This window comes from Podarcis cretensis, assembly GCF_951804945.1.
Source record: "Podarcis cretensis genome assembly, chromosome: 1".
NCBI classification, from domain to species: Eukaryota; Metazoa; Chordata; class Lepidosauria; order Squamata; family Lacertidae; genus Podarcis; species Podarcis cretensis.
Genome location: NC_137170.1, coordinates 86,222,124 through 86,250,020, shown reverse-complemented (window position 1 = coordinate 86,250,020; position 27,897 = coordinate 86,222,124). Strand labels below are relative to the sequence as shown.

Genomic DNA, 27,897 nt, shown 5'->3' with positions numbered 1-27,897 from the left:
GGTGCTGAGGCTTCCTCTCATTAGTAGCACCCAGGGCCAGCCAGACATAAAGCAGCAGGAAGACAGGCTGAGGATTGCAGCAACAACAGCAGCAGCAGCAGCAATGGAAAGAGGTACTATTATGAATGTTGGTTGGATAAGATCCAGATTTGTCCCTCTAGGGGGTGCTAGTTCCATCTCATCTTCAAGGAATTGGATAGCTGAGAGGACAAGGATAACAGCATGTTCTGCTTGCATGTTCAGATCTGCACATCCCTAGCGTTGTCAATGGCTGAGGGCATGTTGTGTACGAAAATGAGTTAGCAAAAACTACAGATAAAATATTGGTGCTCTTGCATCAGATCTGAGAAATGCAGGATGCAGTTCTGGTTCTAGACACTGCAAGGCTCCGAATGTTGCTATATCTCAGCTTCTGGTTTCCATCTGTAAAATGGGAATAAGAAGCTTCCTTCATAGGATCATTGTGAAAAGAAGCTTCGTAAGGAAATGTTGATGTGTGGCCTGAGCCTTTGGCTGGACTGTATAGCTAAGGAAGCGTTGAGGATGTTTGGCCAGCAGGACATTTGACAATGACAGCTATTTTAGCAACAGTTTTTACAAAGCCTTATAGGGAGTCTGAAGGGTCTTTTCAGTGGTGGCTCCCAGCTTGTAGAATGCGCTCTCCAGGGATCTGGCACCATCTTTATCCAGCTTTAGGCACCAAGCAAAGCCTTTTCTCTATTCCTGGCCTTTGGGCCCTTAATTTGAAGAATAGCACTGTGGTGTCTTTTAGTGGGGCAGGGCCCGTAGTCCTGCCTTTTTGTTTTGCTGTGTTTTTAGGCTTTTTTATATGTATTGCTTGAATTGTAGGTTTTTATTGTTGCTTTGAATTGGTTTTAATGTCAGTCCCCTTAAATTACTTTGCAAGAAGATAAACTGGCAAATATTAACATTAAAAATAATAAAGTGTCTGGCCTGTATTAGGATCGAGGCAAGTGGCAACCTACTCTATCAGAGGTCATGGTAGTTCACAGCATTGAGCGCACTCGTCAAACCCTCTAGCTATGCAGGGGCTTCTGGGCAACCTATCACTAATAATGGCTTTTGTTCTTATGCTATGGAAGTTACTTAAACAAAGGAAAATTCAGAAATCTACTGAGCAACAGCGACTTCGAGTCACATGATGGTATTAGCTGCTCCCTCAGAAGACATCACTACGATTCCTTTATCCAAGAACTTTGTCTGTGAAACATTTGGGGCTCCTGGGATGAATCCTGCCTGAGCCCCAAGAGGGATGAATGTTGTTACCGTATTCTCTGTCTAGGCAGAAAAAAGACAAATCTAGAACCAGACCAAAAGTCCATTGTTGGCAACATCCAGGAAAGCTTCCATTGTGAGCAAGAACAGCAATTTCTGGGTGAGGGAACTAGCAATTATCTGTCTCCTGCTCCCTGTATTTACCAGGGAAATGGTATAATCAAAATTATAGGCAAGATTCGATGAAACAGTTGCGCTAGCGAGAACCAGCACAACAAGCGCCACTAGTACAGTGGGATTTTCTCCTCTCTCCTTCCCCATATCAGATCTGGGGGGTCAGGATAATAGTGTGAAAGGGGGGAGGAGAGGGGAGATTCCTCCATCAGGGAAGCAGAGATGCTTGCAGTGACTGAGCAATTTCCTGTTGTTTTGATTCCACCCAATAATATTTCCCTGCAAAGGATATTACAGCGGTACCTCAGGTTACATACGCTTCAGGTTACAGACTCTGCTAACCCAGAAATAGTGCTTCAGGTTAAGAACTTTGCTTCAGGATGAGAACAGAAATCGTGCTCTGGTGGCGCAGCGGCAGCAGGAGGCTAAAATGGTACTTCAGGTTAAGAACAGTTTCAGGTTAAGTACGGACCTCCGGAATGAATTACCGTATTTTTTGCTCTATAAGACTCACTTTTTCCTTCCTAAAAAGTAAGGAGAAATGTGTGTGCGTCTTATGGAGTGAATGCAGGCTGCGCAGCTATCCCAGAAGCCAGAACAGCAAGAGGGATTGCTGCTTTCGCTGCACAGCGATCCCTCTTGCTGTTCTGGCTTCTGAGATTTAGAATATTTTTTTTATTGTTTTCCTCCTCCAAAAACTAGGTGCGTCTTATGATCTGGTGCGTCTTATAGAGCGAAAAATACAGTAAGTACTTAACCCGAGGTACCACTGTACAGTACAGTTTTATAGAAGTTTTTCAGTATTTAATCTACTTACTAAAAACAGAGAGAGCGCGTGAAAGCATACAGCAAAGGCAGAGAACTTGTTGCCCTCCAGGTGTTGTTGGACTCCAACTCCCATTAACCCCAGTGAGCACTGCCAATGGTGAAGGATGATGGGCACTGTAGTTCAGCAACATGTTGAAGGGGGCATAAGTCTGTCCTTCCTGCTGTAATAGGTTCAATGGAATCTGTATACTAGGGAGGAAAACCTGGAGTCCCATTGGCCAAATCTGGCCTCCTGGGGGGTGTTATGTGGCCTCTTTCCCCAGAGGGAAAGGGGTGTGAAGGAGCATTGTGTGTGGCAAGGGGATGTGGCAACCTGCCACATTTAGGAGGGGAGGTTGGACTTTGGCCTTCCCCTCTCTTGCCTGAAGTGGTCTTAAATTGACAAAAAAAGTTGCTGACTAGCTCGCTGTTTACATGGGAACAGGATTATTGCATTGCAGGTGGTTGGACTAGGTGACCCTCAGGGTCCCTTCCAACTATTCAATTCTACGGTTCTGTAAGTTAAATGGATGCCCAGACAGCTCCCTGTTTCTAAAACAGTCTGGTTTGAAGGCAATAGAAAAACATACAATCAGAATACAATACAATTATATTATCTGTTTTATTAATCTCTATAACTAAAATGCATGGTGTAGTTACATTTAAACAGATAAGCAGGTATTTAAACAGGTAGCAACAGAGTTCAACAAGTCCAACGAACCACATAAAGTATTTTCATTTTCAACAAAGGCAAAGGTGGAAGGCAGCTAATTTGAGCTAATTCATGGACGATTTGAGATCTGATGTAAATAGTAAAGACACTGAAGGCTATCACATGACATTTTGCCCTTGCCACGGTTCCCCAACTACAAACCAGATGTGTATCTGACATTTTCTTTCAGAGATGCTGAATTCTGGGAGGAATTCAATATCACATTTTCCCAGTTGTTCTGTCAGCTTGCCAGGTGGAACAATCTCCCATCTTCTTCACCATGTGCTGCTTTATGGGTTCCCTTGACCCCCAAGCCAAATTTGTGGGGGGCACATGAGGGGGAGACAGTGGGGAAGCCCCATTGTACTAGTGGAAGCTCTTGCAGTCCTCTGTTTCCTTTTAAAATACTTTAAAAATGGATTAAGTCTGTGCTTGCATGTATTTTAAAAGGGTAATGGCAATGGTAACAGTTTCCATACATGCCTATATTACATTTGTTGTGATAAGAACACATTTCTGTACTTACGTATAGTATTGGCAATACTGAGGTAACCTTGAAACAATTTCAGACCCACTGACTCCAAAGAAATGTTTAGATTCTGTATACCTAGCTTCCAGTTAAGCAGCTGGGTTGTTGTTTTTTACCAACTTGGTCAACAACATATGTCAGTAAACTCTTAGGTCATATTATGTAACAGGTCAATTTTATATTGGAGTATGACTAAGCTTTAAAAATGGTTTCTGAAACTGACCATTACAAAATATACTGCATTGTCCAGTAAATTTAATTTGATTGGGGTTTGTTTTTGTTTATAGTAAAATAGCAATACGTAACACTTCTCCCCAATTTAAATAAATGTTTATATAGATAACCAGATGTGAAGTGCTCAGTAGCCATACAGTTTCATTTCTACTAGTTTATTTTTTTTAAAAAAACACCTTGAGTTTAACATATGAATTTATTGTTTTGTACAATCACAATTTGAAGACATAACTAGAACAGTACTAAAAATGTGACATAGGAACTGATATGAACAGAATTAAAACAGAAAGTATGAATGCCTTAAATTGGGGTGTCAGTTTTTACCAGGGTGGCAAGAACTGCTCAGGTAAATACAATGCCAGCTTTGGGGATCACACTGCTCTATGAACCAAGGTACAAGCTTTATTTTTCCAGGGCCCCACTGAGGCTGCAGACAACACCCACAAGGTCATTAGACAGCTTGGTGTGAAAAAAAGAATACTATTTTATCTCCTAAATGGAACAAAACAGCGCAGTAATATAGCATTGTACAGGGGAAAACCTGTTGAGTCACTTCTGACAAGGCATAAGGAGGTAATCTGAGTAAAGACGTTTACATAAGGAAAGGTATGGTGATGCTTCCGAAAAATGACATTTCGGTTCATTTAACTATCTCTGCACCACTATGTGTGCTATTTATTCTACTTTGCAATGGGTTTGTATGGCCAGGCTGTTTTGACATGTAGGCTGTATAAACCAGAATGCCCTTGATTTTCAGAGGAAACTTCACTTGTTGCCATTTTATTTACCGTACTTAAGTTTTTCCAAACCATCTTTCGCGCTGAACCTTCCTTGCATAAACAAAAACCACCAAAATTGATTGGCATACATAAAGAAAAAAAAAGAAAACACACACACGCTCCCTAACATTTAATAGGGCTGAGCCAAAACAAGTTGCAATTAATCATAAATGCTATGAGCCGGAGGAAATTTGGAGCACGGTAAATTTTTCCTGCCCTTTGATAGCCTATATTATTTGCATCTAGAAAATCAGATAACATGCAAACCGGCAATCTTGATAGATTATCAGACATCCATCAGCACAAACTCACCCACATCAAGGCTTAAAAAAAAAAATAAAAAACAGACAACCAGATCCACTTCTAGGAAAAAAATGGGCAGTTCGAAAACTCAAGCCATGCAAAAGATATGTTAGATGATGTAAAAAGTGACAGATAACAACATGAAAAGGGGTTTCATCCAATGCTAGTTATATTCAGAGGAGACCCATTGAAGTTAATTCAGATGTCTTAGGTTCATTCATGTCCATCTGCCCTGAGCAGAATTTAGTTGGGAAGAACTCAAATAAATTAAGTAGATTAGGCTCCCCTATAATTCCAGACTCTGATCAAGTAGACCCATTTCTTCCTCTGCCACTCCCCACTACTCTGCACAGAGTGTTCACAAATGTTTCTAAAAGGAAGGAATGATTCTAAAACACGAAGACCCTATTCCTGACAAGTCATATGAAGTTATCAGTGATTCCATAAATATCCCTGATGACATTCTTACCAGTTGCATGAAACATTTGTGCCTGAAGGTATCATCACAGCACAAAATCATTGAATTTTAGCTTCAAAAACAGATAAATCCTCTATCTAAGTTACAGATAGATGATCTGCTAATTTGAGTTTTCTGAGTTTCTCATCTTAAATTCAGTTCTCCAGCAATTTGTCATTTTAAAATATCATGAAAATTTGTCAGCATTTTAGTATCAGTTTCTTTTCTATACACATTAATTAATTAAATTTATTTTTATTATTAATTAATAATTAAATTTATTAGTCACTTGTTTTGCCACACCAACTCAAAGTGACTTACAATATTTTAAGCAAAAAACCACATACATTGAAACCAGCATTAAAAAACTGTAAGCAGTTTTAAATAATATACACATTTTTGCAAGCAATTTCCCAATATATAATGCAATTTTGTTTGTTCTTTTCATCAATATATTCATTTTTATGCATACTTTGCCCTAATATATGATTTTTTTTTGTAAAATAAACAACTTTGCTTAGAAAATTGTACCACCAAATTCAGATAACTGCGAATTCCAAAGGATACCTGGTGTTGTGGTTTGCACATTTTTTCAGAAAGTACAAATTTGGTTAGTTCACCTTTAAATGTGGACTGAATCAGATTTCTTCTCCATGCTGCATCTAGATGTAGGACTGCAATGAGAGTCAGACACATACAAACATCAAAGAGCTACTTGAGAAGAATGAGTGCTTAGCCCAGCGGTAGGCAACCTATGGCTTGGGGGCCGGATGTGGCCCAATTACCTTCTCAATCTGGCCTGCAGACGGTCCGGGAATCAGCGTGTTTTTACATGAGTAGAATGTGTCCTTTTATTTAAAATGAATCTCTGGGTTATTTGTGGGGCCTGCCTGGTGTTTTTACATGAGTAGAACGTGTGCTTTTATTTAAAATGCATCTCTGGGTTATTTATGGGGCATAGGAATTTGTTCATTCCCCCCCCCCAAAAAAAAATATAGTCCGGCCCACCACATGGTCTAATGGACGGTGGACCGGACCACGGCTGAAAAAGGTTGCTGACCCCTGGCTTAGCCAAAAGCCACCTGTTTCTAAGAACCACCCTCCCCTAAAGCAGTTTCTCTTTAAAAACAAACAACTTTACAATCTAAATCCATTTTTCCTTTACAAACCAACCATCCATTCAACAAAAACTCAGTAGTGAAGAACCACTGCCAGTCAGTACAAACAGTGCTGAGCAAATGGACCACTCACTGGTCCGACTCAGTACAAGACAGCTTCCTATATGTCCCTAGTGTTTGACTGAATAGATGCCTCTGGTAGGAGAAAAAGAAGAAAGGCAGATTTTGTCTATTCCCCCCCCCCCCCATAATCCCCAGTGCCCTCTGAAAATTGATCTCAGAGGGTTGCGTGACCTTCCGGAATATGGTGGAAGGTGGCATTAGGCCTCAAGGGGGAAGAACAAATCATCATCATCAACAACAAAATTGTTTCCCTTTTTCATTAGCAGAAGAATCTGCAGGATCAAAAGTCCATTTGTGAGCACAAGCTCACTGGATTCCAACAAACAGCAGCAACTGGAATCCACTCATAGGGAACAGCATGCCAGAACAGTATGAGGAGGACACTCAGGGGCTAGCATCAGATGACATGAGAGGAAGCAATGACTATGCTGAAAGGAAGGCTAGGGGATAGCATTGTTGTTGTTGTTTAGTCGTTTAGTCGTGTCTGACTCTTCGTGACCCCATGGACCAGAGCACGCCAGGCACCCCTGTCTTCCACTGCCTCCCGCAGCTTGGTCAGACTCATGTTTGTCCCTTCAAGAACACTGTCCAACCATCTCATCCTCTGTCGTCCCCTTCTCCTTGTGCCCTCCATCTTTCCCAACATCAGGGTCTTTTCCAGAGAGTCTTCTCTTCTCATGAGGTGGCCAAAGTATTGGAGCCTCAGCTTCACGATCTGTCCTTCCAGTGAGCACCCAGGGCTCATTTCCTTAAGAATGGATGCGTTTGATCTTCTTGCAGTCCATGGGACTCTCAAGAGTCTCCTCCAGCACCATAATTCAAAAGCATCAATTCTTCGGCGATCAGCCTTCTTTATGGTCCAGCTCTCACTTCCATACATTACTACTGGGAAAACCATGGCTTTAACTATACGGACCTTTGTTGGCAAGGTGACGTCTCTGCTTTTTAATATGCTGTCTAGGTTTGCCATCGCCTTTCTCCCAAGGAGCAGGCGTCTTTTAATTTCGTGGCTGCTGTCACCATCTGCAGTGATCATGGAGCCCAAGAAAGTAAAATCTCTCACTGCCTCCAATTCTTCCCCTTCTATTTGCCAGGAGGTGATGGGACCAGTGGCCATGATCTTCGTTTTTTTGATGTTGAGCTTCAGACCATATTTTGCGCTCTCCTCTTTCACCCCCATTAAAAGGTTCTTTAATTCCTCCTCACTTTCCGCCATCAAGGTTGTGTCATCTACATATCTGAGGTTGTTGATATTTCTTCCGGCGATCTTAATTCCAGCTTGGGATTCATCCAGCCGAGCCTTTCGCATGATGAATTCTGCATATAAGTTAAATAAGCCGGGAGACAATATATAGCCTTGCCGTATATAGCATTAATTCCAGGCATATTCATTGCCTGCTGACTCTTGCTTTGTTGGATCAGATTAAGGTCAACCTGCTCCAGTACTCTGCTTCCAATAGCAGCTAACCAAACACCTATGGAAGCTCACACAGAAGGAGCATAAAGGTGATGTCATTGTCTGTTTAGAATCAGGTTGTCTCCAGCCACTGGTACAGAGCAGAAGCTACACCATCTTTGAACATGAAGGCTCCATTTAGTGAACCTAACTATCAACCATTGACAGAACTTGACCTCCATGATTTTGTTTTGTCCTGAAGTTGCTTTTTGAAGCCATTCAAGCTAAGGGCCAACATGATGTTTTGTGGCAACGAATTATGCAAGTTAATTATGCTTCTTACCATCTGTTTTGTAGCACTTCCTTCCATGTGTTTTAAACACCAGGTGATTACTTGCTTCCATGTGTGAATCAGCCACCCTGAAATTTCAGTGAAGACAGATCATGTATTTAGTTGAATTATTGATTGAACATACATGTTGGAGCCTTATATTTCTTTTTCTTTGTATGTCTGCAGATGAAGGTGCAACCAAGAGGCATTTTTACTGAAGTAAATAATGATAAATATATGAATCAGTTAAAAGAAAACTTCAAAAGGAAGGAGGGTAGGTTAGATGCGGAACCTGTTAAGGAGAAAGGTTTAATGCAGAGATGGGGAACCTGTGGCCCTCCAGATGTTGTTGAATTCCTGTTTCCATTAGATCCAGACAGCACCATCAGTGGTCAAGGATGCTGGGCACTGTGGTTCAACATCTGAAGGACCACAGGCTCCCTGTCCCTGATTTAAGAAGAGAATTGACAGGGTCATAACATTTGAAGGAAAACATGGTTTTAGCCAATGCATTTACAACCGACTAGAGGAAGATACAGTAGGAAGAAGGCCCACAGCACTGTATCGTGTTTCAGGTTATCAGAAGCAGTGTTTAAAAACAATGAAAAACATTGGTCTAGGGGAGAGACTACCAGAAGGATGTGCAAAGTCTTTAGCAGGACATTCAGAAAGGAAAGAGTAGATCTTGAAAAGGAAGACATGATGTGATTGTTGTGACTGCACGTGAGAGATATGCAAATGGAAGAAAGGAGTCAAGAGATGACCTCAAGCTTGTGATGCTATTGCATGAGAAAAAATGATTTCCCTCCACTATTTTAATGCAGAATGATGAGGCCAATTACACCGATTTGTGGATCATAGAAGTCTCAGATTCTAGGAAGGGACCTAATCTCTCCTAGTTAGACACTTCCTTCATACTCATGCTTTGTTTCCTTAAGACAAGTTTAGCCAGTTCTGGGGCAGTTCTAGCCAGAAAATCTGAGTCAGCTATTATCCACGTGACACATTATGTGGACAGTGATCTTGTTTTAAACACAGAGTTAGGACACTCATTGCTCACTGCAAGCCCAATAAACAAGCAGATTCCCAAGGGGTCATTAAGGCCCCACCCTTAATAACCCCACCATTCTCTTCTGGAATGATGCTATCTTCTGGTTTACAATAAGCGTCCTTCACATATTACTGTTTTTATGTGTAGAAGTAAAAAACAAAAACAATCTGTTTCAAAGACAAGGGTCTCTGAATTCAGAGCTCAAACCCCCACTAAGGGCTCATGGAGTCAGGATCCAAGTCCCATGCTCCAACTGCAAGCGAGTGAAGGAGATTAACGAATTGTGAACCAGCTCTAATTAAACCAGGAATTAATTCCACAACGCGCTGATTAACCTAGGATACTGACTCATACAAGGAACTTCATTCTAGGCTGCACACGTTGCATGAACTTCCTCCAGGTGACCATTCTGTGTGTTTCCTATGTTCACTAGCAACCAGTAAACATAACAGGCACACTTATTTCTTGCAGAAATGAACTGCAAGGCAGGAATTCAGAGTCAGACTGGGAATGCCAAATCGTAAAATTGAAACATAGCTCAGAGAGCGCCTGAGGCAACGGCGCAAGGGTGGGCGGGGAAAGAAAGAGAAATTGGCTAATTTTATGTATCCTTTGCTTTTTGAGCTGCTATGGGAGTACCAGACTTTTGTGTGAAGGAAATTCGTCCTCTGATTTTTAGAAGACACTTGAAGGGGCAAACATGCTCTGCAGAATGGACTGAGACACTTTGCGCTGCAGAGTGGCTGCCATATATAAAAGTCCCAGCAAATCTGTGCACATAAAGAAAGAAATGTAGTAGCCTTTGCCTGCTGTGCTAGTTTTTGACCTACAGGGAGGAATGTGAGGGAGCATTTATATAAACCTGCTAATAGTGGAGGCTGGCTTATGGGGCACGGCCACACTAACCACAGTCTGCCCCCAGCCAGCCCCCCCATGCCTGCCTTACTACTTACAACCAGCCCAGGGAGTGGCACTGCCGGTCAGTTCCTTTGTCTCAGTCCCTTGTAGGATTCAGCAGCAGGGAGGATGAGGACAAACCTAGAATGAGTTGGCCCTTTCTGTAATTGGCTCTTGCTCCACCTACAGCTGATCCCCATCTTCCACCCTACCAGTCCCTAGGGGCAATGTCAGGGTGAGACTGACTACCACCTGGGTGTGTGTAGCAAATCCAGAATGTGCTCGGTCGCAAAAGGGAAAAGCTGAGGTGCAGAAAAGTACAATGCAGGGCATTCCAACAAGCAAGGCTGTTTGCCAGCACAGCAATGCCAGGGTCCACTTGGCAGCCCTGCTCCTTTGTCACCCAAACATATACAGTGGGCTTTGGGTGTAATGATGGGGAGAAGTTCCCTCCATTTGTAAAATTCCCTTTCTTCTCCCTAGAGAGGCTCAAGCAGTGTCCACATTAATAGCTGTCCAGTGCCAGGCGAAGTCCTTTCTTTTCTTCCAGGGATTGTAAAGTTATTATAGCATCATTTCCACACCTTGTATTGATATCCATTATGTGAGTCTCGGCTGTTATCCTGATTAATTTATTTTGCCCTGTGCAGTGTGTTAACCCTCTGTCATTTTGATTAGTTCACCTCCATCATTTTAGTGTTGTGCTATGATTTTTAGGTTTGATTAAGTCAGTGGTTCTCAAAGGACGTGGTGCGCCACACTGGTGTGGCAGGAGAGGATGGCAAGTGTCGTAGGAAGATTCAAGGGCAATCAAAGAAACATTTAAACATTTCAGTGAAGTATAGTACTGAATCAAAATAATATTTTTTTATTTGCTGAATATGGATAAATATCTTCTCAAAATGGGAGCAAGTGATATTGATGATAATCCTAGTTGTGTTTCCCACTGTCTTTCTTTCTTTCTTTTTTATTATATATATATTTTATTGATTTTAAATATTGTATCACAAGAGTAAAAAAAAAAACACCACCCGTCAGTTAGCAAAAATATATTATGTAGAAATAATTTTTTTTACAAAAATAAATAAATATTGCATATAAATAAAATACTGTACAGTTCTTCCATACTTTCAGACTTCCGTCTCTCTCAGCATGGGTCCTTCATTTCCTCATTAACTGCATTATATTATAACAATTAATATAGATTGCCTATATTCTTTATAACATATTATATTGCAGAATGTATATTGTCCCAATGTACGGTATTTCTTATCAGTAAAAAAACTGATGTGGCGCAAAGTAAATTTTTATTCTGAAAGTATGGCCCAGATAAAAAAGTTTGAAAACTTCTGGATTAAGTTTGTTTTAAAACAATAAATGCTGTTATTTAAATAAAGTGCACCACCCAGAGAACTCTGGTTATGGGGTGACTCAGAAGCACCGCAAATAAATAAATTGAGGCACTGAACAAGACAAGCTGCAAATGTCCCCTGAGAATTTAGAATTATTTTGAGTCCATAGACATAACACCAATGCAAGCTAAGAGCCACCTGTTTAAGAATAGAACACTTTCCACCTTTCCCAATCGTACCCAATCGTACCCAAAGCCAATAGGAATTTCTGCCAGTCAGAGAGCACACTTGACTTACTCTGTTTTCTTCTCTCTTTCCAGCTGGAGAAATAGTGCAAAGTGTATTCTCAGGACAGTGGGACATAAGACAACAGCGCAAAGTTCCAGAAATCCCCAAACAAATTAAAGATATGCAGAGCACAGAAGGTGCAGGGGCACAACCACAACAACACAAATTCCAAGAAATTCCTCTCCAAAGTGATGCAGGACAAGCAGGGAGCTCTGGATCTTCAGGACAACAACGAGGCTTTTCTGGACAACCAGGGAGCTGTAGCTCTTCAGGACAACAAGGGTCTTCAGGGCAAGCAGGGAACTCTGGTTCTTTAGGACGAGGGTCTTCAGGGCAAGCAGGGAGCTCTGGCTCTTCAGGACAACAACGAGGCTTTTCAGGACAAGCAGGGAGCTCTGGCTCTTCAGGACAACAACGAGGCTTTTCAGGACAAGCAGGGAGCTCTGGTTCTTCAGGACAACAATGGGGCTTTCCAGGACAGTCAAAGAGCTCTGCTTCTTCAGGTCAACCAGGGAGCTCTGGCTCTTCAGGACAACAGCGAGGCTCTTTGGGGCAAGCAGGGAGCTCTGGCTCTTCAGGACAACAGCGAGGTTCTTTGGGGCAAGCGGGGAGCTCTGGCTCTTCAGGGCAAGCAGGGAGCTCTGGCTCTTCAGGACAACAACGAGGGTCTTCAGGGCAAGCAGGAAGCTCTGGCTCTTCAGGACAAGCAGGGAGCTCTGGTTCTTCAGGACGAGGCTCTTCAGGACAAGCAGGGAGCTCTTCAGGACAACAACAAAAAATCCAGGACCTTCCTAGTCCAAGCCAAGACAACAAGGGCGGTGAATTATCTAGGTAAGGAATGGGCACTGAGAGGACAAGTTAGAAAGGATCTCTTGTGTTTACTGGACCCTATTTTCTGTTCAGTTCAGGTATGTGTACAGTACATAGTCACAACTTCAGAGTCTGAAGAGGATACACAAATAAGTCACACTGCACCTGGATTCTGTGCATATTTACCTTATGTACCCGAAAATTGTTTTCTTTAGGAAAACCCAAAAGTTGGAAAATCTGGATGTATAACAGCCCTACCTTACAGTCAGATGATTCAGTGGGGCTCCAGGAAAAGGTGCTTAGCATTGCATCCCACAAGGGGGTTGGAAAGAGGGAGAGAGAGCCAAGTATGGATTGGGACTCAGTTAATATAACCACCTCTCCCCAAAGAGACTCTGTACCTTTAACTGTGATATTAGAGGCATCATTATCATCGCCAACGAAAGCAACTTCCTCCTTTTACTGTATCTCTGTACTTGTAGAAGTTGCCCATGCTTAGTTCCTATACATGCAGCTTTTGCAAGAAAAACTGTAGCAACCCTGCTACAGTTAGGCACTCACTAGAATAGTCCTGTGAGCATCACTTTCTCACACCATTATTTTCCCATTTGTAAAAATGAGAATAATAACAACTAAGTTCATAGTTCAGTTGTGAGGATAAGCAGGATAACAATTGTAGAAGAACTTTGCATTTTAAAGGTGTCCTTGCTCATGTGAACTTGTCCCACTCAACTCAGTGGAAAACTACTTAAAATATATAGATTTTACAGCATCTAAATGCATGCTAAGTAATTATGCATAAAACAGCATTATATGCAGAGCTACTCATAGGGAACCATACCATGAAATACACAATCTAGACTAGACCCTAAAATAGAACTTGCCTCCCTGAAAATCTCAACAGTTCTTAAGGTAGGTTTTTGATCCTTGTGGCTTGGGAAAACATTTGAAAATTAGTGATTAATGCCCATGAAAGATTCAGACTGCATATGTACATTTGAAACACACGGCCCATGAAAAAAAAAATCCTGGGAACTGAAGTTTAAGCTTCACAGAGCTACAATTCCCTGCTTCCCTCACAAACTACAGTTCCTAAGATTATTGGGGTGAGTGTGTGCCTCATAGTTCGTTTAAAAAAGAAAACAAAAAGGTGGACTTTCAGAACTACATTCCCTATGCCTTGCTGAGTTCCCTTCTCTCCATCTTTCTCACCGGCTGCTCTAGCCAACATTTTCCTTCTTTTTGTGTCCTGCACCATCTAAATCCATGCCAAAATATTTCTAATGGATTTATGTGTTTGAATACTATGGAATACTACTGTAAGAGCATAGAATGCAAGCTTACCCATTCATTTTCACAAAAACATTGAGTTTTTGGTGAAGTCTACATGCTGGGTTTTGCATCTTTGGGAAATGGGGTTGCATCCAACTGCATTTTGCTCAGAATAGGCCCATTGAAATTAATGGACCTAAGTTAGTCCTGGTTATTAATTTCAATGGGTCACACAACCCATGGTTGCTCCACCACAATACAGGTCATTTGGGCATGTATATAACTTGTTTGCAATGTATGAACTTTTTACATAGTTGCCTGTCGTTTTCTATCCATGCCCAGTGCTCCAATTCTATACAAGAAGCATAATAGGTTGCTGCCTCCTATTATAAATGAACCAACAACAGGACTGTAGGAGTCACTACAAAGGTTAGCATAGCAAAGAAGCCACACTGTTTATCTACCCAGGCACACTTTTATAGTTGTTTCAGCCAGTTTCCACAACCATCCCCATTTGTTGTTGTTGTTGTTGTTGTTGTTGTTGTTGTTGTTGTTGTTGTTGTTGTTGTTAACTGAATTTCTATACCACCCTTCATCTGAGGATCACAGGGCAGTTTACAATATAAAAACACAAAAATACATAATGTAATATTCGGTTGCCATGGCATGGGTGTTTTGTTGAGACTTCTTCCAATGCAATTTGTTCTTCTCCACAACCATCACGAAAAACCTATTCAGATGAATTGATTCAGAGTGGACTCATTGAAATGAATGAACATAACTCTTAGGTCCCTTCATTTCTACTCTATGTAAAACTCAGCTGAATACCACATGAAAGGTTTATGCAATCAAAGGTTTGCAATGGGGGCATGTCCTGCAGTTTGCTCAATAATTGCACTGCATTTGCCTTACCTGGGTCAGCTAGTTCCTCTATGTGTCAGTCAGCTGATCTGCTGAAATACACACAATATGTGTCAATCAGGGCATGATTTCTTTTGAGCATGGACACAGCCCTGGAATACATGCATACATAAAACTTGTGAGCACCTGCATCTGGAAACAGGTACAAAGGGTTTTTTCAATTCTCTGTACTGAGTATCAGGGAAGGGTTTCCAAGGGAGACAACGTGATCTCAAGCCTGGTTTAAATTTAAAACACAAGTTGCTTCAGTCCACAGACAGATTATAGTATGTGTTTGGTCAAAGGACTTAAAAGAAAGAAAGAAAGAACAGGCAGATCAAGACTGCTAGCTTAGCTGCCCACGCCTGGAAGTGTGAAGCCAGCTGCAAATCAGGCACAATGTAAGCGGACTGGCAAAACTGGTTTATGGATAAGCACTAAGAAAGTCACCACGCGGGTGGCACTGTGGGTTAAACCACAGAGCCTAGGACTTGCCGATCAGAAGGTAACCATCCCCAACTTCCTGGATTAGGAGAGCTCTAACCCTAAAGCTGATCAGAAGGTCAACGGTTTGAATCCCCGCGGCGGGGTGAGCTCCCGTTGCTCGGTCCCTGCTCCTGCCAACTTAGCAGTTCAAAAGCACGTCAAAGTGCAAGTAGATAAATAGGTACTGCTCTGGCGGGAAAGTAAACGGCGTTTCCGTGCGCTGCTCTGGTTCACCAGAAGCAGCTTAGTCATGCCGGCCACATGACCCGGAAGCTGTACGCCGGCTCCCTCAGCCAGTAAAGCGAGATGAGCACCGCAACCCCAGAGTTGGCCACGACTGGACCTAATGGTCAGGGGTCGCTTTACCCTTTACCTTAAGAAAGTCACCACAATCTGAAAGATAAACCAAAACCCAGGAGATGCATGTGACACTTTTCAATTAGGTCAGGGCAAAGTATTATTTAAAAGCAGTTGGATTACAATGATGAACCTGAACCAGGAATCTAAAGCAAGTATTGTTCTCGAACCACAACAACTCGTCCTGCTCTCCAGTGTTTAAGGAATTAAAGTTCAATGAAATTCCTACACCAAAAAAATCCCATGAATCCCCGTAATCCTACCTCCTCATTTCCTGTCTTGCACAACTGCCCTGCAAAAAAATTTCTGGGATAATCAGAGGGGAAAGCTTGAATGGAGATTTCCTCCATTCCTCTTTCACTTCTCCACCTACCTTTTTTGGGTTCAAACTGGCAGTCTTCCTGTCAGCAAAAGCTGTCCAATCAGCTGCTGGGAAGCTGAGACAAGGGCAATGCTACTCAGCATGACAGGACTGCATCCATGCAACCTGTACGCCTCCAAAGATGTTGCAGCAGCAAGTGCCAGGCCAGGTCTCAGGGTGGAGCCTATTCAATGGGAAACGTTGGAGATGGAAATAGCTCAGGAAACAGGATTAGGTTTTTGGAGGCTTGGGTTAGGTTTTTGGAGGTTGGTCAACATGTGTTATTCACAGGTTATGATACTCCTTTCCAGAAGTAAGACCGGTCCTGGATCACAGGGTGCTAAACTTTTTGCTTTGCTTTATCCTGCAGAAAGCTACAGTTTATAGCACCCTTAACAAACTAGGATTCATGGGATGTGTATGTGCTTTAAATGTATGGGGCGTGCCTTCTCATGCCTGCTTCTTCTCTAGTCTTCTGTTCTAGTCCTTCCACACCGTCTTGTGGCACCTACATCTCCTTTCTTATAGAATCATAAAATCACAGAATTGTAGAGTTGGGAGGCTTCCTGAGGGTTTTCCAGTGCAACCCAGTGCAATGCAGGCATCTCCCCCCCCCCCATTTTTAAAATTGGTTTTCTCTTATAACACACAAACAGAAAAACAAAAGGAAAACATTACACTTAACACAACATAAAAACTTAACAGCAACAAAAACACAAAAAAGAAGAAGAATTTCTTCTTCTTGTTCCCAGGTATATTTACATTGCTAAAAGACTTCCTCGACACCCTCCAATCTGAATTTCATCATATCTCATATTTAGCAGTTCCCAATTTCATATTTATAACATCAATATCTTCTTTCATTACAAACTCTTATCCTTACTTCCAATTATAATAGCCATCATTATTAATCTTTTTCTATCCCTTAGGCTAATCTGTTAATTCTAGGAATTTATTAATTATCTTATATTGCAATATCTCGCTAAATATTCTTTAAATTTCTTCCAATCTTCTTGTGTTTCCTCCTCTTTCTGGTTGCGGATTCTTCCAGTCAGGTCAGCCAGCTCCAAGCGATGCAGGCATCTCAGCACAAGGTCTCCCATCCAGTTTGAAACCATACTGTACCCTGTTTAGCTTTGCAAATGTGCTAGCATTTTTATTACTGTTGGAGTCTGTCCAATCAGACAAGGAGTGGGTGCAGGCAGTGAAGGTGGACCATTTGATGAACAAATCCAGCATGGAAAATTCAGCTCAACCGATGGGCATCATGATGTGCCTGTTGCAGTATTGTGGTGGATGTGGGCACCCCATCTATGACCCTCCACAGTAGTTGAGAACATGCTGTAGACAGATTCCTTTACTTCTTGTTGCAGTGGGTGGCATTCAATTCTAGTCCTACACAGAGTAGACCCACTGAAGTGAACAAACATGACTCCCATTCATTCATTTCAGTGGCTCTGCTCTGGACTTAGCCCAATACAATCCAGTGCAGCCCAAAGTTATTTTGACTTTGAACAGATGAGGCAAGTATTGCTAACGTGCAGTCTGTCCAGTTCTTAGTGGGGCTCCGTTGATTCTCTGAATGTCACCCTTATCAGCTGAGTTTGTGAGGTAAATGTGGTAGCTCCTAAATACCAGACCCTATTGTGTGTGTGGAATATGCATACCAGCCCCAACGTGACCCACACCCCACTCCAGAGCACGAAGGAAAAACATTTCATTGACCTTTTCCTGAAACACAATAGGGTTTCGTGCATCTACATTAATAGGACGAGAAGCTGTTAAGCAGGAGATGATTCTCCCCAGGTAGGCACACAATAATAAACAAAATAAGGAAAGCAGACACCCATCAAGGATGATACAATTCTGGGGCATCCTGATTTAGGGGATGGTGTTTTCATAAATGATCCATGACATGGGGGTCTTGCAGCAGCTCTTCAATCTGCTTTGGGTCCATACAATGAAAAGTGATATACACAAGCCTCAAATAAGTAAAATAAATAAATGAGAGCACCTGCTTTCTCTCCAGAATGAACCCCTACGCTGGCCTTGTGGACTGCCTGCGTGCCACCTGGCTGACGGGAAAGACACGTCCCATGGAGTATCGGCAAGGGCAGCTGGAGGCCCTGAATCGCTTCCTGGAGGAGAGGAGGTCAGATCTCCTGCATGCCCTGAATCAAGATATGCGAAGGGTGAGTGTGGTCATCCAGATCAGAGGAACCACAAGGGTTACGGCATGGTGTGGCTCTTCAGCCCAGAATGGACTCTGCTAATGTATTTTCTTTCTTGCGTCCTCTGTACAGCCCCATTTTGAAGGGGAGATCGCTGAGGTTGCCTTCACAAGGAGTGAGGTGAACAATGCTCTTAACAACCTGTCCTGCTGGATGAAGGATGAAAACGTGAGCAAGAACTTGGTAAGAAGGCTGAGTTGAAAAAAGAGGAAAGATGACCTCGTGTGTTAAATGGGGAGAAAAGTCTAGAAGCTGTGCTCATTAAACTGGGGGTGGATCTTGTATCTGTGCAGTACCCTTTCAAAACTGTTATATGGAAGTTCTGTTCGAAGGAGTCATTTAACTCATTCGCTATTATTACTCTATCTATCTATCTATCTATCTATCTATCTATCATCTATATGTAAGGTCTCAAACGGGCCTCCAGCAGCTAGTCTCCTAGTGCTTTAGTTCCTGTGCCAGCAGCACTCAAATTCCCACGGGTTTAGTAAGATCACATAAGTGCCCCATTTTAGCTATGTTAACTGAATGCATTTTCGCACTAAAGATCAGCAATGGTTGAAATGCACATTCAGGCTTTCATTTCTACAACTCGCTTCACTCTTCTTCACTCTGCTCCACTTGCTTCATAGATTTTTGTGTGTGCCTTCACTTCCCTATAGGCCACCAAGCTTGACTGTGCCTTCATCCGCAAGGACCCGTACGGCGTGGTCGTCATCATTGCACCCTATAACTACCCCATCAATCTTCTCTTGGTGCCTCTTGTGGGGGCCATCGCAGCTGGTGAGTGAAAAACCATGAGAGGTCCTCCATCTAGTGCTTCACAGCGGAATCTCCACTGGCATCTCCCTTCTTCCACTGGTCTCTCTACAGCGACTGCTGCTGCTTGTTTCCAGGCATGCTGTAGTCTTTCTGTCTCCTGTCATTATGGTAATGTGTCCCTTCTCTCCCACTAGGGAACTGCGTGATTGTCAAACCCGCAGAGCAAGCCCGCCACACTGAAAGGCTTCTTGCCGAAGCGCTGCCTTGTTATCTTGACCCGGTGAGTTCCTTGGTTCTTTTGTGTTTTCTCAGAGCATAACTGATGCCAACTTACTGGACATGCCTTCTTCCTGCTCCTGAGTATTACAGTTGTCTTCCTTCCCCGGTGTGATGGGTATTGTCAAGTTTTGGCACAGGGGCCACCACTGAACTATCTCTCAGGAGGGTGGTGGTGGTAAACTGAATTGCATAAGAGGAGCTGTGCTGGATCTAGTCCAGGACTCTGTTTTCCACAGTAGCCAACCTGATCCCTATGGGAGGTCTGCAAGGGAGGAATGAACACACCATCACATTCCTGCCATTGTTCCGCAGCAACTGGTATTCAGAGGCTCACTATCACTGATCTTGGAGAGCTGCACTCTTCATAACAATAGCCACTGGTAGCCTTATCCTGCATGAATTTGTCTAACGTGAACCTTCTCTTATTTTACAGGAAACCTTTGCTGTAGTGACAGGTGGCTCTGAAGAGGTAACCAAACTCCTGGAGAACCAGTTTGATTACATCTTTTTCACAGGTGATCTCTTTTTTTATTAAAAAAAACCACCTCCATTTTTATTACCATCACCCTTTATATAGTGCTTATAAAATTAAAGCATTTTCATAAGCCACATCCCAATAGAATGTCAGATTTCCACTTTTTTGAAAAAGCAAACCTTGATCTTGGAACGGCAGTAAATTATAAAAATTAAATATGGGCTATGTTATTTCCAAAATTCATTTTTTACACAGATTCTTTCTTTAAGCACAGGATTTGGGGTTATCTTGGTGCAGAATGTGAGGTGGGAGTTTGAGGAGTAGCGTATCTTTCTTGTGACTCCCCTAAATCTTGCCATCCCTCTGCAGGGAGTCCCCGCGTGGGAAAGATTATCATGACTGCAGCAGCCAAACACCTGACCCCACTGACTCTGGAGCTGGGGGGCAAAAACCCCTGCTACGTGGATAAATGCTGCAATTTCCAGAACGCGGCCAACCGAATTGTCTGGGGAAAGTTCTTCAACGCTGGCCAGACTTGCATTGCACCAGACTATGTGATCTGCACCATTGAAACGCAGGAGAGGCTGATGCCTTGCCTGCGCCAAGCTATCCGTGAATTCTACGGTGACTGCCCCCAGGATTCGCCCGACTTTGGCCGTCTGATCGACGATAAGCACTTCCGGCGCCTTCGAGCATTCTTGGAATGTGGCCGAGTGGCCATTGGTGGGGAGTCTGATGAATGTGACCGTTACATTGGTGAGCAAGTGACCTGCTGACGGGGAGCCTGGGGTGGGGGAAAGACCGGGAGACCCTCTTTGATATTTCCCCCCTTTTTATTTTTGACATTTATATCCTGCCCTTTCTCCCTAAGGAGCCCTTGGCAGTAAACAATGTAACAAAACAGAATTAAAATATATTAAAAACATTTAACAGCACAAGAGGAACCCTGGTGGATCAGGCCAAAGGCCCATCTAGTCCAGCATCTTGTTCCCACAGTAGCCAACCAGATGCCTAGAGGGAAGCCCACAAGCAGGTCCTGAGCACAAGAGCACTGGACCCACTTGCGCTCCCTAGTAACCGGCATTCAGAGGCATATTGTGGGCTTGTGCACTGGGAAGTGCAGCCTTGGGTGAAACGAAGGCCATGGCTGAAGTGGAAGGCATGGGAGCAATCTGAGAATATAATGTGTCTTGATGCAATCTTCTGCCTGCAGCCCCCACTGTACTGGCTGATGTGAAGGAGTGGGAGCCGATCATGCAAGAAGAGGTCTTTGGGCCCATCCTGCCCATTTTCACTGTGGGAGACTTGGACGAGGCCATCCACTACATCAATAGAAAGCAACGCCCACTGGTTGCCTATGCCTTCTCCTGTGACTGCAAGGTATGCTTTAGGGGTAAAGGTAAAGGTAAAGGGACCGCTGACCATTAGGTCCAGTCGTGGCCAACTCTGGGGTTGTGGCGCTCATCTCGCTTTACTGGCTGAGGGAGCCGGCGTACAGCCTCCGGGTCATGTGGCTGGCATGACTAAGCCGCTTCTGGCGAACCAGAGCAGCGCACAGAAACGCCGTTTACCTTCCCACCAGAGCGGTACCTATTTATCTACTTGCACTTTGACGTGCTTTCGAACTGCTAGGTTGGCAGGAGCAGGGACCGAGCAACGGGAGCTCACCCCATCACGGGGATTCAAACCGTTGACCTTCTGATCAGCTTTAGGGTTAGAGCTCTCCTAATCCAGGAAGTTGGGGATGGTTACAGGAACGTGACCGAAGCAGGCCAACAGCCAGAGAAATGTGGTGCTGCTTTCAAAATGTGCTTATGCTTGGCTGTATCAACATTGGTATAATGTCCACGAAGCAGCTCCCAGCAGCATATCTCTGCATGCCCACAGTGTTTAAACAGTGCGCTGGTGGCAAGGAGGCATGTTGGACCTCAAGATTCTTTGTAACATACAACAAATGTTTGTGTATATGGTAAATGCACAGCCCGATGCTTGTTTCTTAAGAAGTGAATTCCATGGAGGTAAAGAAGACTTAGCTACAGCATTATTAAGAAACATATATGGGCTTATTTCCATAGAGGGTTGCAGCCTTGTTTCCCAAATAAGTATGCATAGGATTGTAGCCTGAGCAAGAAAGAACAAGCTATATTTGTCCCGTGAAAATCAGTGACCACAATGAATTCTGACAGCAGTGAATTTGCTCTGACCTACAGACATAGAACCTGAGGTTGTTTGTGGTTGTGATGGACAAGGATACAAATACATTCCTACTAAGCCTTTTTTTAAAAAAAATAAAAAAAAATGTACTGAAGTATCTAGCTATACACGGAACAAGGACCATAAAGTGGTGCTACAAGTAATCTAGTGTACAGCTGTTTGAAAAATAGTCAGAATTTGGTCTATGGCCAACTCTATTCCTATTTATTCCCCAGTCCCTTAGCCTAACATTAAAAGGTGATCACCAAGTGACAGAAAGTAGAGCTGAGGCTTTAGGGTTTAAAAAAAACAGCAAGTGTGCCATATCATTTCAGTTTTGTCCCTTGGAGCAAGAGGTTCATTTGCCAGACTGGCAGCCCAACTATCTTTGCAGTGAGTGAGGCTGTGTGGCTGAGACACGCTAGAATGCCTTGCTGGTGTACTTGAAGTTATTAACATCTTTAGATAGCTTTGGCGGCAGAGACTTTAATCATCAGGCTTCAAAGCAGCCCGCAATGGCGGCAGAGACTTTAATCATCAGGCTTCAAAGCAGCCCGCAACTACACCAGTTATTATATGGATCAGTGGCATAAATCACACACAAAGGCTTTTGGCTTCTGGACAAAAGACAATGTGTCTGTAAAACCGTCTTTCAAGGTAAATCCTTCTTCCTAGCCAGAGTTGCTGGTAAACAGAAATTCCTGCACTCAAGTAGCATGAATATTGGGAGAGCTTTGGATGTGGGGAAGGTGACAGTGTTAGTGTCCGGTGTACTTCCTTGGATAGTGGCTCTGACATTGCAGTATAGTTCCATTCCCCCACCTACCTGTGAGATTTTGAGCCCACTATTTCTTTTTTAAAGGGGAGGGAGTACCCAATGCTTTGTATCTTTTAGTTTTAAAAGATCTCTGAAGGGTGTGCACCCCTTTTGTCTGATGCTAGTGCAAGCGCCCTCTCTCTCTCTCTCTCTCTCTCTCTCTCTCTCTCACACACACACACACACACACTTTCAGAATGCAATGTCTTGTGCTAGCCAGTGAGGTGAGTGGAAAGGTCTTAGACTGCATGAAAATTCTAGAATCTAACTTTTGTTCAGCATGCATGAATAAAGAACAGTAGCTCAATTTCAAAAATTTCATGTGTCACATTAACAGTAGCAAAATGGCCATTCCAACACAATTCTATGCATGCTCATGTGAAAGTTAGTTCCACTGAATTAAGTGGAGGCTTACTGTGCAATTCAAAATGGGGAAATCTGCAAGGGGTCAGACACGCTCGTGATTTACCCCATGCAACGTCCACAACATCCAAACACCTCCTAGCCAGCAGACCTGGTGGTTTGGATTGCTCTTTGCCGCTCAGGAAAATCTGTATAGGATTTCAGCATGAATTTAATGTGCCACAAGACTCTTTGTTGTTTCAGTTCACATTTGTTGTTTCAGTTCACATTTGTTGTTTAAGTTCACATTTAAAATAAACCACCTTATTTAAGGGGAAAGACCCTTAAAATGTGATATATGGCATAAGTGAATTAAGATCCCTATACAGCACATGGGAACAATCCACTGGGAAAAGTTCTTATACAAATGCCATTGAAATGAATGGAAACTGTGCCACAGTCCTAAGTGTCAATTCATGCCCCAGATGTGTATATTTTTCATAGGCGCATATGAAGCTGCCTTAAACAGTCAGGTCACTGACCCATCCAGATCAGCATTGTCTCTACCTAGAGATGCCATCAAACCCACTGAGACTTTCTATATACAACTCAGCTCTGTCGCTGAGTTGAACCTCACCCTCCCAGCCCCAATAAAGGGGCTGCGCTGCATTGTGGCAACACCATGTTTGCCAACAAGGATTTGCTGGGCAGTGAGCTGCGGCCGATCCCAGGTCCCTTGTGACTTGGCTTGTATTAGACTCACAAAACCTCGTTCGCTGAATTCATTCACCAAATGGGCACTGAAAACAGTTGGATGATGTATCTTCAAAATGTAATACGTGCTACTGTTTTCCTGTTTGGGGTGACTGGGCTGCCTCTGAAACGTAAGCTCCTGCCGAAACTGCTGCAAATGGCCAGCAGATGGTGCTAGTGCAGCAGACATCTATTATTTCATTTCGACATCTACCGTATTTTTCGCACCATAGGACGCACCGGACAATAGGACGCACCTTGTTTTAGAGGGGGGAGAACAAGAAAAAAAAATTCTCCCCCTCTCTGCCCAGCGCCCCTTCAGCAAAGCGGCAGGAGGCGCTGCGCAGAGAGTAGGAGAATTTCCCCCCTTTTGTTTTCCCGCTCTAAAACAAGGTGCCGTTTAAGGTGCGTTCAGGCGGCTACCTTGGAAGCCTGGAGAGCGAGAGGGGTCGGTGCACACCGACCCCTCTCGCTCTCCAGGCTTCAGGTTCCTTTCGACCTGCTCTTTGGGGCTGGCGGGGGGAAGCCCATCACCAGCCCCTAAGAGCAGGTCAGGGAGCAGCGGAAAGGCGCAGCGGAGAGGCTGCTGCCATAGTCGCGCGTCACTTCTCCAGCTGGGAGAGGGTCACGGGGGGCTTCGTTTGCCCTGCGTGCGCTCTCCCGGCTGGAGTGACGCACGGCTATAGAGGCTCCTGCCACAGCCGCGCGTGACCTCTCCAGCCGGGAGAGGGTCGCGGGGCTATTGCTTCTTTAGCCCCACGCGCGCTCTCCCGGCTGGAGAGGTGACGGGCGGCTATAGAGGCTCCAGCCATAGCCGCACATCACCTCTCCAGCCGGGAGAGGATCACGGGGGGTTTAGTTTGATTGTCATAGAGACACTACTGAACACGATCTCCCCTGGATAGCTCAGTTGGTTAGAGTGTGGTGTTAATAACCCCAAGGTTGCAGGTTTGAGCCCCATATGGGACATTTGCATATGCCTGCATTGCAGTTCACAGATGATTTGCTAGACACTGCCATCAGTACAGAAACTTTTAGAAAGGACTAAGAGAACATGAATGGAAAAACCCTATTAAATGTATCGACTCACAAAAACAGACAGTACTCAGTGAGCACTACCTCATAGGGTAAGGGAGTTTCCATTTGGGTTTTGAGATGCAAAATGTCAATAAACATCTATTATTGGAGCAAGTTTGATGATGCAGCTCTGAAGAAAATAAATGGTTGGAAGTGTCTCTAATTACAAAAGCTAATACCTATCAAACCCCAAACTTGAGGCTACCAGGGACAAGGCCCTTGATATTCTTCTGCTCTTTTTCTCTCCATAGGTTGTGAACCACGTATTGAATTGTACAAGCAGTGGCAACTTCTGTGGCAATGATACCATTATATACTCAACATTGGTCTCCTTACCATTTGGTGGCATAGGTATGAATAAGGCCTTTCTCCCCCATCTTGTCTATTTCCCCTACCTCTGCAAATGCTTCCTCCCAATTCGATACTCCTTCCATTCCCATGGGTGAAGGCCAAAGGCCTCCAAGGTTTCTGTACTGCTCTTGGTGCATTTGTTGATTACACGCACAAAATGCAAAATAGAAAAGGGAATTAGCTGCAAACATGCATCCCAGCGTGCCATTTAGAGTTGTAGTCTGGGGATCTGCTGGCAGGAAGGGCTCTAGGCTTTGAACCCGTCCTTTACCAAATTATAGCAATCCTTCTGGGTTAACTTTGTTGTTGTGGGGCTGGAAGAATCACTGTTCAATTCAGGCCAGGTCCCAGTACCTCTAGTTCTAGAAGTAGTAGTTGTTTCATATTCATAGGTACTATTTGTATTACATATTACACTTTTTCAGCATATACACCAAGATAACCATCGGTCTCCATAGGAATATGGCAACAAATTTTTGTATTCAAATCTGCCAGAATGCAGCATCTCCTTCCCCTCCAGTATTCATACGGCAGGCTTAATCAAAGGAACGTGTTTCACATGTCCAGCACAATCCTGTGCATGTTTACTCATACATTAGCTCCATTATGCTGAAGTCTTGCTCCCAGGCAAGAGTGCAGAGGCCTGCAGCTGAATTTCTTTACATTTTTTAAAAGCTGGTTATTATTTTTTATGTGCCACACCATGGATCATTTTCACTAGTAATAGTAAAGTGGGAAGTCTTGCCGAACATCAGAACACAGTATCCAAGTATATACTGTTTGCAGGTAGAATCAGGTAATAAGATACTAGATTATCTGTAGTCAATGATTTTAGGTTGTGATGCATTGCCAAGTGGGTTCAAAACCCTGAAAATGCCTTGAAGATAAACGTCAAGGGCTGTGATAAGGGAACTCTTTCTGAGCACACCTGTTGCAATCTGGCTTGGAAAAATTGATAGTAATAATAATAATAATAATAATAATAATAATAATAATAATAATAATTTTATTATTTATATCCGACCCACCTGGCTGGGCCATGCCCAGGCTGTTGGGCAAACACTAAGCTTTTGCCAGGGAGCAGGATCTGAACTGTATGCTTTCTTCTTCTGTTGCAGGATACAGTGGCTTTGGCAAGTACCACGGCAAGTTCAGCTTCGACACATTCACTCATCAACGTGGTACACTCTTGCGCTGCATGGGATTGGAGGCAATCAACACCGTTCGCTACCCTCCCTATACTGAAGGCAAATTACAATTGTTGCTCTCCCTTGTTGACATCAAGCGTAAAGGCTTGTGCACCTTGCTGTGAACTTCATGAATCACATATGCCTTCTGGCCCCAGGAGCTGCTAGAAGAATTTAGCTGCTGGAGACAGAGAAGATTGTTTTACAGTGGTGCCCCGCAAGACGAATGCCTCGCAAGATGGAAAACTCGCTAGACGAAAGGGTTTTCCGTTTTGGAGGTGCTTCGCAAGACGAATTTCCCTATGGGCTTGCTTCGCAAGACGAAAATGTCTTGCAAGTTCCTGCAGGTTTTTCCCCCTCCCCCCCCTTTTCTAAGCCGCTAAGCCGCTTATCTGCTTATCCGCTAAGCCGATAAGCCGCTAAAAGCTGCTAAAAGCTGCTAAAAGCTGCTAAACTGCTAATAGCGCTAATCCGCTAAGCCGTCAATGGGCTTGCTTCGCAAGACGAAAAAACTGCTAGACGAAGAGAATCGCGGAATGGATTCTTTTCGTCTTGCGAGGCACCACTGTATCTGGCTCTCTCCTCGCCTCCCAATAAGGCACTTGCCTAAACTTTTACCTCCTGGAAAAGCCTTGCCCCATTATCTTGATTACTTGCTACATGCCCTCCCACCCCTCCCCTTTTTCTGCTCCCCAGTTTTGGTCGGTCCAATGTCTAGCTGGTGGTTATATTTTGATGTCATACAATGTATAGCTACCTGCTTCAGTTAACTAAGTACTTGCAAGGTTTTTGCAGTAGGTAAAATCAGAGTTTTATTTCCCTTTTAACAGAGTTTTATGAAGCTAATTACTGATTTAATGTCCATGATCACCAATTCCTTTGTAAAGACTGGTGAACACTGTACACTGGAATAGCTATCCTCATGAATATATCTATATCTGTATGATTTCTTAAGGAGTGATATTTTCATGGGTGAAAGTAGAGGCTGGTGCTTAAACCAATTTAATTCCAAGAAAATTCAAAGTTAAATCCATGCAACGTCTTGTACAGCCAAATCTTCTTTTAGTTCTATACCCTCAATGCAGTCATACACTATCCCTCAGATGCACCCCTTCTAATAATCACAATTCTTCTGATATCCATTTCTGTACATTAGCCACATCCTTAACTCAGATTCCTCATCCCATCACTAAGGAATCCTAAGCATCTGTACTCAAAAGTTAATTCCTACCAAGTTAAATGGGGCTTGCTTGCTAGTAATTATGCTTATGAATGCAGCCTTATTAACACTGCTTGCATAACTGAACATTTTACAAGTAAATGTTTTATTTCTGTAATAAAGATCTTGCATCAAATCTAACCAGTTGTTCACTTGTATTATTCAAATGGTGCCATCAGTATACTTAGCATAATTTCCTGCCCAAAGGAACAGAAAGGGACCAGTAGCAGTACTGAGT

The 27,897-nt window shown here is 43.3% G+C and overlaps 1 protein-coding gene across 1 annotated transcript; it reads left to right on the top strand.

The window, feature by feature from the left end:
• On the top strand, positions 1-27,800 carry ALDH3B1 (aldehyde dehydrogenase 3 family member B1). The gene is made up of 13 exons (XM_079985991.1): positions 1-113; positions 11,820-12,021; positions 12,253-12,618; positions 18,003-18,165; positions 18,277-18,387; positions 18,867-18,987; positions 19,161-19,246; positions 19,679-19,760; positions 20,090-20,476; positions 20,934-21,100; positions 25,154-25,253; positions 26,372-26,645; positions 27,011-27,800. Exons 1-12 carry the CDS (start codon positions 104-106, stop codon positions 26,563-26,565), a joined length of 1,989 nt encoding a protein of 662 aa, XP_079842117.1. The 5' UTR covers positions 1-103; the 3' UTR covers positions 26,566-26,645; positions 27,011-27,800.
• Positions 27,801-27,897: the final 97 nt, after the last annotated feature.

Excerpts from the sequence above, each read along its gene's own strand:
- ALDH3B1 (XM_079985991.1), top strand. Across the intron at positions 18,388-18,866 it reads AAAACGTGAGCAAGAACTTG|GCCACCAAGCTTGACTGTGC; the intron begins GTAAGAAGGCTG and ends ACTTCCCTATAG. Across the intron at positions 25,254-26,371 it reads CTTACCATTTGGTGGCATAG|GATACAGTGGCTTTGGCAAG; the intron begins GTATGAATAAGG and ends CTTCTGTTGCAG.